This window comes from Pan troglodytes, chromosome 11 (assembly GCF_028858775.2).
Source record: "Pan troglodytes isolate AG18354 chromosome 11, NHGRI_mPanTro3-v2.0_pri, whole genome shotgun sequence".
NCBI lineage: Eukaryota > Metazoa > Chordata > Mammalia > Primates > Hominidae > Pan > Pan troglodytes.
This window is the reverse complement of record NC_072409.2, coordinates 13551055-13564395: the sequence shown is the minus strand read 5'-3', so window position 1 is coordinate 13564395 and position 13341 is coordinate 13551055. Positions and strand designations below refer to the sequence as shown.

Below are 13341 nucleotides of genomic sequence, written 5' to 3'. Positions count from 1 at the left end.
CCAGCACTTTGGGAGGCCAACGCAGGTGGATCACTTGAGGTCAGGAGTTTGAGACCAGCCTGGCCAGTATGGTGAAACCCTGTCTCTACCAAAAATACAAAAATTAGCCAGGCATGGTGGCACGTGCCTGTAGTCCCAGCTACTTGGGAGGTGGGGCATGAGAACTGCTTGAACCCAGGAGGTTGAGGTAACAGTAGGCCAAGATCGTTCCACTACACACCAGCCTGGGTGACAAAGTGAGACTCCGTCTCACATACAAAAAACAAAAAGCAAACAAAACAGCTCTATCTCTAAAATAAATCCTGATCTGAATACTTCTTCCCAAGTCCACCACTAATGTGCTAGTCACTTCTGGCCTAGATTCCTAAAAAGTCTCCTAAACAGTCTTCTTGCTTCTGCTCATGCCTCCCTTACCAAACATTCTTCACAGGCAGCCAGAGAAATCCTTTTAAAACAAAACTTCTCACATCACTTATCTGCTTAAGACCTGCCACAGCTGGTTAGGAGCAGTGGCTCATTCCTGTAATCCCAGCACTTTGGGAGGCCAAGGCGAGTGGATCGCTTGAGCACAGGAGTTTAAAATCAGCCTGGTTAACATAGCAAGACCCTGTCTCTACAAAAGAAAAATTAATAAATTTTGCACACCTGTAGTCCTAGTTATTCATGAGGCTGAGGTGGGAGGATTGCTTGAGCCTGGGAAGTTGAGGCTGCAGTGAGCTGTGATCACACCACTGCACTCCAGCCTGGGCAACAGAGCAAGACCCTGTCTCAAAAAAAAAAAAAAAAAAAAAAAAAGACCTGCCAGGGCTTCCCATGATTCTTTTTAATGCCTGTGTCCCCCCGCCCTCACCACCAGCCATGCTCTCCCCTGGCCACTAGCTGCATCCACACTGGCCTCTGTGCTATTCTTTGAACAGACTAGGCTTTTTCCTGCCTCAGAGCCTTTGTATTTGTTATTTCTTCAGTCTAGAATATTCCTCCTCAAATATTCACATTGCAGGCCCTTCTGCCAGCATCAAAGCCTTCCCTAACTCCATATGGAAAAGAGACCTCTCCTCCCCCACCTCCCCATTGGCTGTCCTTGCCCTGCTCTATTTTCTTCATAGCATTTATCGTTAATTTGTAACTTGGTTACCATCTCTAGTTACAAACTCCACAAGAAAGGAACTTTACCTATTTTTTCCACTGCTATTTATTTTATTTTATTTATTTACTTTTTGGGACGGAGTCTCACTCTGTCACCCAGGCTGGAGTGCAGTGGCATGATCTTGGCTCACTGCAGCCTCCACCTCCTGGGTTCAAGTAAATCTCCTGCCTCAGCCTCCCAATTGGGATTATAGGCGCACACCACCACACCCGGCTAATTGCTGAATTTTTAGTAGAGATGGGGTTTTACCATGTTGGCCAGGCTGGTCTCGAACTTCTGACCTCAGGTGATCCACCCACCCTGGCCTCTCAAAGTGCTAGGATTACAGGCGTGAGCCACCGCACTGGCTCATTGCTATTTAATACATCCTAGCACTTACAGTGATGCCTGGCACTTACAGAACTCAAATGTTTATTGAAGGAATGCATGAAAAAAAATCTGACTCCAAAGTCCATGCTTCTCACGATGCAATGCTACTACATTAGTACCTATGTCACTCATCAGATCTGATTACTGGAAGCTTATTAGGTGCAGGCATTCATCTATGGACACTCTCAGAGAAGATTGCTGCCAAGGGATCAATAAGATCTTTGAGTCATGACCAAGCTGGGCAAGTACTACAATGTCCCATTATCCAAGGTGCTTTGAAAGGGGCCACGAGAGTCTGGGGGCATATAAGAAAGTGACAGAATCTTTCCTCCTTTTTATCCAGTTATGTTTAGGGAATGAAAGAGGCATCATCTGATTAAAGCTCCAAGTTTGCAGAAGAGAAAGTTTAACAATCCAGCAGATTGTTTCTTCATTTCTGTACATGGTCCCTGATATAAACAAGCAAAACAAAGGTCCTTATCATCTTTTAAGGCCTTGCTTTAAGGTCTCCCTGGAAATATCAGCAAGAGCAGTGTTTTGACAGCATGACTTTCAAGCAGCTGTTGATTCCACAGAGGAAGGGCTGGCCTCTGTGGTAGGGTGAAGTCAGACCAGCACCACCTCTAACCAACTATGCAACTTGCACAAACGGTTTACCCTCGGAACCTCAATGACATTGACTGCCAAATGAATGTAATTCTTCCTACTGTCCTGGATCCCTGAGAGAACTTAATGAAGTGGCAATTTCTGGCCGATGCCTAACAGAACTATTGAACAAATGCTAATTCTCCTCCTCCTGTACTGTAAGTATGAGAAGTGGGGCACTGTAAATACACATGTAGAAAACATGAACACTTTTATGAAACTTTGATTCAATTAGATAAATACCTTCAGCTTCTTTAGTTCAAACTGGTGATTTTGTAAAGAACGTTCATATTCATTCCTGCTTTCTTTAAGGGCTGCATTTTCTTGCTCCAGTTGTCTCTGCCAATTCAGAAGAACATATATAAAAGAAAAGTCTTCACTACCATATTTCCCTGGGCACAGGGAGCATGGACGAGGAAGAAGGCATAGGGAGGAACAATATACATTTTAAAAGCCAATGGGAAGAAGCAGAGGGGACTGGTCAGAAAGTAGGAAGTCTCTGTGGAAACTCCAAGGAAAAAGAAAACCCATCTGTTTTGAGTTTTATAAAAAGCAGCCTTTTTACATCCAGTCTCATGAGCAGGTGTCTCTGGAAAGATAAGAACTGCTCTCGGCTGGGTGTGGTGGCTCATGCCTATAATTCCAGCACTTTGGGAGGCTGAGGTGGGCAGATCCCTTGAGCCTAGGCGTTCAAGACCAGCCTGGGCAACATAGTGAGACCTTGTCTCTCCAAAAAATTAAAAAATTAGCTGGCTGTGGTGGTGCACGCCTGTAGTCCCAGCTACTTGGGAGGCTGAGGTGGCAGGATCACTTGAGTCTGAGAGGTCGAGGCTGCAGTCAGCTGTAATCATGCCACTGTACTCCAGCCTGGGTGAAAGAGTGAGACCCTGTCTCAAACAAAAAAAAAGCTGCCTTCTAAAGTGGTTTCCTAGTGCAGAGGCGGTGCCACACTGTCAAGCACGAGGCTGACTTCGCTGTGCGGGACCCTGGTGCTCCTGGGCCCACCCTCTCTTAGCTCTTCACTCACCATCCCTTGCTCTGCGGTGGTCTGGTCAGCTGCCCGTGCTCTCTCCAGGGCCACGATCTGGGCTTCTAGCGCCTGGGTGCGCTCCAAGAACTGCTGCTCCAGAGCAAGGGCCTGCTGCTGCACATGGCTGCTCTCCTGGTTGGCGGCAGCCTGCGGGGAGACCAAAGGATGGTCAGTCAGGGTGACAATGGTTTCCAGTGGGGGATCTTAGTCTGGCCCTAGGTGAGAAGATGAGTATCCAACAGAAACAACTCTCTCCTGACCCCATCCCCCCTGGCGTTGCTGAGGTTCCCCCTGCAGGCTCTGCCTGTTGCTCCTGGACCCTGGCCTGTCCAGAAGATGGAGTCTTGATGTCATCACTCCATCCTCAAGGTGTGTGGGGACAGCTCTGGGCACCAGCCAGCCCTTAGACACAGGCCTCCTTCACACTACTCAGTGTTGCCTCAGTGGCTGCGGCTTTCCCTGGGGAGAAATTATACTGGGGAGGCAGTATAATACAGCAATGAAGAACAGGGCTTTGACACGAGAAAGATGCGGATTCTGCCATTTACTGGCCGCGAGCCTGTGGGCTACTGAGCCAATCTTTCTGAGCTTGCCTCGTCTACAGGATGAGGATGACAGTGCATAATTCTCAGGTCTCCTGCAAGGACTAAACGAAAACACGTGCATAGCACTGAGCACAGTGCCTGGGACATGGCGAATATGAAATACACGCTGGCTGGTTTGATTTCCCTATCTTCTAACTCCACACCACGCTTGGCCTGTCATCACAGGCCATCCTCCCCACAGTCTGGGCTTGTTCTCCCTGCCCCTGATTGCAAGTTGAGGCTTGACTCCTAGCGGAGCTGCCACCTCTGACAGCCCCAGGACCAGGCTGGACCAGAAGGTGGGATGTAAGGTGGAAAGGAGCTGCTGGTGCACCTCCCAGGTAACTCACGCCCACCAGTAGGTCCTGACTCCCTCCACCCCCTGCTGCTGGCCTGCTCACATCCAGCACAAGAACTGTATCTATGGGCAGGTCCAGGTACTGTTGCCGAAGTTCGGAATGAGTTTGGAGCATCTGCAAAGGCCTGGAGAGAAAGCATTAAGGGGCTGGAATGCAGCAGCTCCAATAAGCACTTACGAGCTCCTGTATCTGAGTTTCCTGGGCAGCCACAATGCCCTTGCTCTGTTGGAGCTGCTCCTCAGAGGCCTGCAAGGTCTGCTCCAGTTCTCTCACCTGAGAGGGAAGCAGAAGCATTCTTTCTGTTCACAAGAAGCTGAAGAGTGGTAACAAATGGCTTTAAAATGCAAAACGATTTAAATAAAACAGGTACATTATAGAAAAATGTAACCTGAGAAAAAAGATACTGCATAAGTCTACCATTATAAAACACTAGCATTCTAATGTATTTTCTTAAACTCTCTTTTAATGACTTTTGTTTATAGCTTTATATAAAGTTTTAATAGGACAATGTAAAACTTTGTATCTTTTCCCTACTCTTAAATGTCCTTCTGTCTCCATGTAATCTTTAGACCTCAGATTATTATTTCCTCAAGAGTGTTTTGTAATTTACTGACCCATTTGCCTACTGTGCTGGCTACTTAGGTTTTCTGTTTTTCCCATCTAAAAGAATGCAGCAATTAACATCTTCACACAGTATTTTTTTTTTTTTTTTTGAGACGGAGTCTTGCTCTGTCGCCCAGGCTGGAGTGCAGTGGCATGATCTCCACTCACTGCAAGCTCCGCCTCCTGGGTTCACGCCATTCTCCTGCCTCAGCCTTCTGAGTAGCTGGGACTACAGGTGCCCGCTACCATGCCCAGCTAATTTTTTGTATTTTTAGTACAGACAGGGTTTCACCGTGCTAGCCAGGATGGTCTTGATCTCCTGACCTCGTGATCCACCTGCCTTAGCCTCCCAAAGTGCTGGGGCTACAGGCGTGAGCCACCATGCCCGGCCTATTTTTTTTTTTTGAGATAGAGTGTCACTCTGTCATCAGGCTGGAGTGCAGTGGCATGATCTCAGCTCACTGCAACCTCCGCCTGCTGGGTTCAAGTGATCCTCCTGCCTCAGCCTCCTGGGTAGCTGGGACTACAAGCGCACGCCACCACGCCCAGCTATTTTTTTTTTTTTTGAGATGGAGTCTCACTCTGTTGCCCAGGCTGGTGTGCAGTGGCGCAATCTTGGCTCACTGTAACCTCCACCTCCTGGGTTCAAGTGATTCTCCTACTTCAGCCTCCTGAGTAGCTGGGACTATAGGCACATGCCACCACACCCAGCTAATGTTTTGTATTTTTAGTACAGACAGGGTTTCACCATGTTAGCCAGGATGGTCTCGATCTGCTGACCTCGTGATCTGCCCGCCTCGGCCTCCCAAAGTGCTGCCATTACAGGCATGAGCCACCGTACCTGGTTGCTAATTTTTGTATTTTTAATAGAGACGGGGTTTCACCATGTTGGCCAGGACACACAGTATTTTTTTTAACTGGTTTGAATCACTTCCTTAGGACAGATTCCTTGAAGTGGAATTACTGTTCACAATACAAATTCAGGATTTACTCATTCCACAAATACTGAGCAAGACTGACTCCATACCAGGAACTGCACCTGGGCACGAGGCCAGTGCCGTGAGTGGGACAGATGTAGACTGGCCCTCAGGGACTCACTGTCTAGTACTGAGTTGCACTTGGCTCTCCAAGATGGCAGTTTTACCAGATTCAAGCTACATCTATGAATTTCTCTTAGAAAGCCTTCTTATTTACTGAATAAGGTCTGGCCTTGGGGAGCTTTATTATTATTATTATTTTTGAGACGGAGTCTCGCTCTGTCACCCAGGCTGGAGTGCAGTGGCACGATCTCGGCTCACTGCAAGCTCCACCTCCCGGGTTCACGCCATTCTCCTGCCTCAGCCTCCTGAGTAGCTGGGAGTACAGGCAACTGCCACCATACCCAGCTAATTTTTTCTATTTTTTAGTAGAGACGGGGTTTCACTGTGTTAGCCAGGATGGTCTCGATCTCCTGACCTCGTGATCCGCCTGCCTTGGCCTCCCAAAGTGCTGGGATTACAGGTGTGACTCACCGCGCCCGGCTGGGGAGCTTTATTATTAAACATAAGCACAAGGAAGGCTGTATGCAGCTTGGTGAAGGAGAGGTAGACACACAAGGAGAGGATTTTTTTTCTTTTTGAGACAGTCTTGCTCTGTCGCCCAGGCTTGAGTGCAGTGGCGCGATCTCAGCTCACTGAAAGCTCCGCCGCCTCCTGGGTTCACACCATTCTCCTGCCTCAGCCTCCTGAGTAGCTGGGACTACAGGCGCCTGCCACCACGCCCAGCTAATTTTTTTGTATTTTTAGTAGAGACAGGGTTTCACCGTGTTAGCCAGGATGGTCTCGATCTCCTGACCTTGTGATCCGCCTGCCTCAGCCTCCCAAAGTGCTGGGATTACAGGCATGAGCCACCGTGTCCAGCCAAGGAGAGGACGTTTTTAAGGCCTAGGCTCCTCACATACATTCACATCTTAGATTTAACCGAAACAATCCCATGAGAAAGGGGCTACTAGTCCACGGAGAAGAACAGGATTGTTACTAGCTCATGACTGCAAATTTTATTGGTGGTAGCGCCAAAACTAAGACGTTGTTTTACACTCCTGAGATCAGAAAATACCTAAGTCTCAATTTAGAAGCCAAGTTCAAGATAGATTCAGATCTTCAAGAGATTAAAGAAAAAGTTACCATATCACCCTGCAATTTTATTCCTAGGTATATACTGAAGAGAAATGAAAACACTAAGTCCACACAAAAACCTTGTACAGGAATGTTCATGGTAGCATTATTCACAACAGCCAAAAGATAGAAACAACGCAAATGTCCACCAAAAGCTGGGTGTGGGTTGGGTGCGGTGGCTTATGCCTGTAATCCCAGCATTTTGGAAAGCCAAGACGGGTGGATCACTTGAGGCCAGGAGTTCGAGACCAGCCTGGCCAACATGGCAAAACCCTATCTCTGCTAAAAATACAAGGCGTGGTGGTCTGTATGTGTAGTCCCAGCTACTCAGAAGGCTTAGGCACAAAAACTGCTTAAACCTGCGGGGTGGGGGTTGCAGTGAGCCAAGACTGCACCACTGCACTCCAGCCTGGGCAACAGAGCGAGATTTTGTCTAAAAAAAAAAAAGCTATGCCTTTGCCTCCCTAAGTGCTGGGCTTACAGAATGGGGGCTCGTGCCTGCAAGCCAAGCACTTAGGGAAACAAAGGCATAGCTTGAGCCCAGGAATTGGAGACCTGCCTGGGCAACATAGGGAGACCCTGTTCTCCACAAAAAGGGGAGAAAAAGACCAAAAAAAAAAAAAAAAAAGACAAATGGAATTCAAGTGTTCATCAATGAATGAATGAAGAAACAAAATGTGGTCTATACATACAATGGAATATTATTCAGTCTTAAAAAAGAATAGGCCAGGCACGGTGGCTCACACCTGTAATCCCAGCACTTTGGGAGGCCGAGGTGGACGGATCACAAGGTCAGGAGATTGAGACCATCTTGGTCAACATGGTGAAACCCCGTCTCTACTAAAATGCAAAAAGTTAGCCGGGCGTGGTGGAGCGTGCCTGTAGGCGCGCGCCTGTAGTCCCAGCTACTCGGGAGGCTGAGGTAGGGGAATTGCTTGAACCTAGGAAGCGGAGGTTGCAGTGAGCCGAGATCGTGCCACTGCACTCCAGCCTGATGACGGAGCAAGACTCCATCTCAAAAAAATTCTAAAAAAAAAAAAAAAATTCTGTTAAAAAAAAAAAGGAATGAAAGTCTGACATATGCTACAACATAGATGAACACTGAAGATGTATATACTAAGTCAAATAAGCCAGACACAAAAGGACAAACATTGTATGATTCCACCAATAGGAGGTATGTAGAGTGTCCAAACTCAAAGAGACAGAAAATAGAATGGTGATTCCCAGACTGGGGTAGGAGGAATTGGGGAGTTACTGTTTAATAAGTATAGAGTTTCTGTTTGGGAAGATGAAAAAGTTTTGGAGATGGATGGTGGTGATGGTTGTATGACAATGTACACTGATCAAAAAGGATATTCAGAAACAGAACTGAAATTATAATAAAACAGTCTTTTCAGAAAAATATAGTTTAAAATGTATTTATCAGGAAATAAGATTTTAAAAATGAGATAAATATTCAATTCAAGAAATTAAACAAATTGGCCAGCACAGTTACTCACATCTGTAATCCCAGCACTTTGGGAAGCTGAGGTGGGCAGATCACTTGAGGTCAGGAGTTTGAGACCAGCCTGGCCAACATGGTGAAACCCCGTCTCCACTAAAAATACAAAAAGGCTGGGCGCAGTGGCTCACGCCTGTAATCCTACCACTTTGGGATGCTGAGGCAGGTGGATCACGAGGTCAGGAGTTCAAGACCAGCCTGGCCAACATGCTGAAACCTTGTCTCTACCAAAAATACAAAAATTAGCTGGGCATGGTCACATGCCTGTAATCCCAGCTACTTGGGAGGCTGAGGCAGGAGAACTGCTTGAACCAGGACACAGGAGGCAGAGAGAGCAGTGAGCCAAGATTGCACCACTGGACGCCAACCCAGGCTACAGAGCCAGACTCTGTCTCAAAAAAAAATAAATAAATACAATAAAATAAATTAAAAAAATACAAAAAAAAATGAGCCGGGTGTGGTGGTACACACCCATAATTCCAGCTCTTTGGGAGGTTGAGGCAGGAGAATCGCTTGTGCCTGGGAGGCGGAGGTTGTGGTAGGCTGAGATCAGGACACTACACTACAGCTTGGGTGATACAGCGGGAGTCCATCTCAAAAAATAATAAAAATAAAATAAAATAAAATAAAAATAAATAAATAAATAAATATATGGTGCTGTATTCCCAGTACTTTGGGAGGCTGAGGTGGGTGGATCACTTGAGGTCAGGAGTTTGAGACCAGCCTGGCCAACATAGTGAAACCCCGTCTCTACTAAAAATATAAAAATTAGCCAGGCGTGGAGGCAGGCATCTTTTAACCCAGCTACTTGGGTGGGTGAGGCAGGAGAATTGTTTGAACCCGGGAAGCGGAGGTTGCAGTGAGCCGAGATCATGCCACTGCACTCCAGCCTGGATGAGAGTGAGACTCTGCCTCAAATAAATAAATAAATACATACATACATACCAAAAACCTGCAAATGTTATACCAAATAATGAAACTTTAGGCATATTTCCTTTAAGACTGGGAACAAAACAAAGATTCCCACTAACCCTTTTATTGCTTCACTCAGTCTGGAGGTCCTTCAATGCTATATGAACAGAAAATGGAATAAGAGGTGGGAAGATTGGAAGGAGTAAGATAAAGTTGTCATTTTTCATAGATAATATGATTATCTACCTAAGAAAAACAACAAAAAAATCACACAGTAGTAGAGTAAGAAAGTTCAGCAGGGGTGTGATATCCAAGATCAACTTTAAAAAATGGCAGTTCTCTAGAATAACCAGAAATAACCAATTATAAATATGATTAAAAATAAAGTTTGGGTGTGGTGGCTCGTGCCTGTAATTCCAGCACTTTGGGAGGCCGAGGCTGAGGTCAGGAGTTCCAGACCAGCCTGGCCAACATGGCAAAACCCCGTCTCTGCTAAAAATGCAAAAATTAGTCGGGCGTGGTGGCACGTGCCTGTAATCCCAGCTACTCAGAAGGCTGACGCAGAAGAATTGCTTCAACCTGGGAGGTGGAGGTTGCAGGGAGCCGAGATGGCACTATTGCACTCTAGCCTGGGGGATAGAGTGAGACTGTGTCTCCAAAAAATAAATAAATAAATAAATAAATAAATAAATAAATAAATAAGGGCCTGGCGCAGTGGGTCATGCCTATAATCCTAGCACTTTGGGAGGCCAAGGCAGGCGGATCACCTAAGGTCAGGAGTTTGAGACCAGCCTCAACATGGTGAAACCCTGTCTCTACTAAATACATAAAAATTAGCTTAGCGTGGTGGCATGTGCCTGTAATCCCAGCTACTTGGGAGGTTGAGGCAGGAGAATCGCTGGAACCCAGGAGGCAGAGGCTGCAGTGAGCCAAGATAGTGCCACTGCACTCCAGCCTGGGCGACAGAGTGAGACTCCATCCCCAAAAAAAAAGAAAGATTAAAAATAAGATACCTGGCTCACGCCTGTAATCCCAGCACTTTGGGAGGCCGAGGCGGGCGGATCACAAGGTCAGGAGATCGAGACCATCCTGGCTAACACGGTGAAACCCCGTCTCTACTAAAAATACAAAAAATTAGCCGGGCGTGGTAGCGGGCGCCTGTAGTCCCAGCTACTCGGGAGGCTGAGGCAGGAGAATGGCGTGAACCCGGGAGGCGGAGCTTGCAGTGAGCCGAGATCGCGCCACTGCACTCCAGCCTGGGCGCCTGAGCGAGACTCCGTCTCAAAAAAAAAAAAAAAAAAAAAAAAAAAAAGATACCATCACAGGCCGGGTGCGGTGGCTCACGCCTATAAACCCGGCACTTTGGGAGGCCAAGGCAGGTGGATCATCTGAGGTCAGGAGTTTGAGACCAGCCTGGCCAACATGATGAAACCCTGTCTCTACTAAAAATACAAAAAAATTAGCTGGGCGTGATGCTGGACACCTGTAATCCCAGCTACTCGGCAGGCTGAAGCAGGAGAATCGCTTGAACCCGAGAGGTGGAGGTTGCAGTGAGCCGAGATTGTGCCATTGCACTCCAGCCTGGGCGACAAGAGCAAAACTCTGTCTCAAAAGAAAAAAAAGATGCCATCACAGTATCAACACAAACTCTAAAGTTTCTAGGAATTAGCAACTTAGGCAAGAAAATAAGACATCTATTGAGAAAAATGTAAAATTTTAATAAAACACACAGAAAATAATCTGAATAAATGGAATATATTTACATTCTTAGAAGGAATAATTAATATTATAAAATGGACAATTTTTCCCAATTAGCCTATACATTTAATGCAATCCCAATAAAAATTCAAGTTGAATTTTTTAGTAACTCAAAAACTTAAAAATTTTAAAGGCCCATAAATAAAGTCAACCTTTGGAAAAAAAAGAGAATTTGTCTTATTGGGTGTTGAGATATAGTACAGATATCACTATAGTAATAAAAACATTGTAGTGTTTACACAAGAGCAGACAATCAGACCAATGGACAGAGAATGCAGAGACAAACCCATGTGCAGACGGAAACAATACGTGATAAAGTTAGCAAGAGAAATCAATTCAGAAAGGACAGACTGTTTAGTAAATGATTTGGAGAAATATGCAGAATTTCTCCATATTTAGATCCCTACCTAAGACCATACAGAAAGACAGTTTGTAAGTGAATTAGAGATTTATTATGTGAAGGAAAAATTATAAAGTTAATAGGGAAAAAACAGTAGATCTCTGTGACTTAGGAGCAGGAATAGATTTTCTAAATGGAACTTCAAACTCCACAGCAAAAATGTGATGAATCTGGTAACACTGAACTTAAGAAAGTCTATTCAACAACGGATACATGGACAAAGTTAACAGAATGACTCAGGACTGAAACTGATAAAGCATTAGGAACAAGAATATACAATGAAATCCTACAAACCAAATAAGAAAAGACTGAAACCCCCAAAGAAAATAAGGAAAGGATATGAATGGGCAATTCCAAAAGCAGAAATCCCCAGGAATTAACAGGCACATGAAGACAAGGCCGAACTCATTAATAACCATAGCAATGCAAATTAAAGCAATGAAATACCATTCCACACTCAGTAAACTGGCAAAAATTGTAAAGGCTTGGAAATGCCAATGCTGGAAAAGTCAGAAAGGCATATATAGGAACGCTCATGCATGCTGGAGGAGGAGAGCCAGGTGCAGGCTTGCTGGGAACAATCTTCTCCTATAGTACTTAGTCTCTTTAGGTTTTATGCATGATCTGAGGTGGCAGGAAGAAGGAAGCAATCTGGATGTCTACCACATAGATAACTACAAAGTACAATGAAGTGGGTACAGACAGAAGTTGAGGCAGCTAAAAGTAATAGAGAAAACACACCCATAGCTGAATCATTTACAGAAATTAAAAACCCAGTGCTACATATTTTAAGGCAACCCAACAAAAAGAGCATCTATATGAACCACAATGGAACGGTATCCTATGGGAGGGAGGCCAATGGGGATAAAAGGGTATAAATAAACATATAACTCAATCATAGTAATGTGACAAGGATGAAGAAAATGACTAACTCATCCCTGTATAGGTAAGATCCAAAAATAATCCCTTCCAGTGGAAAAACTCTGACCAAGAAGATTCTCAGTCACACCATGTTGCCATTCAGCCAGGTTACCACCCAAACTTAGGAAACACCAGGAGTAAGGTCAGTACCCGAGTCTCCAGGGTGTTAATGGCCTTAGCCTGGCTGCTTCTGGCTGCCAAGAGCTGTTGTCTGGTATCCTCCAAATTCTGCTCAGCAAGTGTTTTCTGTAAGTTGAAAGAAGAGTAAAAGAAGACTATCATTCCTCAGTTGAATAAATATTTACAGATTATCTACAACATACTGTGATTTGTGCTAGGCACAAGAGACATGAATACATTTTTAATAATTCAGCTAATAGAGATATAATTCACATATCATAAAGTATACACAGATAAATTTGAAATAGTCCCTTGACCTTGAGGCTGGAACAAAAGACCAATAAAAAAATTACACAATAGAGTACAGTAAGTGTCCACAAAGAGGAAGAAGCACAGGGTGGGAGATACTCCCTGCCACAGGGCAGGTAGGCAGCTTTAGAACTCACAAGGTCGTTAGGGTTCAGGGAGCCTCCCAGGCAGGGGGATGACCAACGGCGATGTGAACAGCCTGCTACGTTGAGGGAACTACTACTCCTCAGAAGCCAAAATGATGATGGGTTTAGGTCAAAAAACAAGACTAGAAAGATAGGCAAAAGGGCCAGCTCATGAGAAGCTTTTGAATGTTGCAAAAAGGAGTGAGAACTTGATTCTGTAAGCAACATTTTTCAAAGTAGAAATTCTAGGCCGGGCGCAGTGGCTCACACCTGTAATCCCAGAACTTTGGGAGGCTGAGGCAGGCAGATCACTTTAGGTCAGGAGTTCGAGACCAGCCTGGCTAACGTGGTGAAATCCCATCTCCACTAAAAATATTTTAAAAATTAGCTGGATGTGGTGGTGGG

At 45.3% G+C, this 13341-nt stretch overlaps 1 protein-coding gene across 11 annotated transcripts in view; it reads right to left on the bottom strand.

Moving 5' to 3' along the window:
* The window catches only part of GOLGA1 (golgin A1), a 63225-nt gene that overhangs the window by 17966 nt on the left and 31918 nt on the right, over positions 1–13341 (bottom strand). For 6 of the 11 annotated variants that reach the window (XR_010148851.1, XR_001721004.4, XM_001142840.6 and 3 more), the window contains exons 12-15: positions 12533–12628; positions 4312–4407; positions 3189–3338; positions 2405–2500 (exon numbers count right to left, since the gene is read on the bottom strand). Coding sequence is in view for 8 of the 11 variants with exons in the window: in XM_001142840.6 (XP_001142840.1) it covers positions 2405–2500; positions 3189–3338; positions 4312–4407; positions 12533–12628 (438 nt within the window). In the remaining 3 variants the exon portion in view is untranslated. The remainder of the gene's footprint in view (positions 1–2404; positions 2501–3188; positions 3339–4311; positions 4408–12532; positions 12629–13341) is intronic. The other 5 variants (XR_010148852.1, XM_054658410.2, XM_016961649.4 and 2 more) reach the window with 1 other exon arrangement.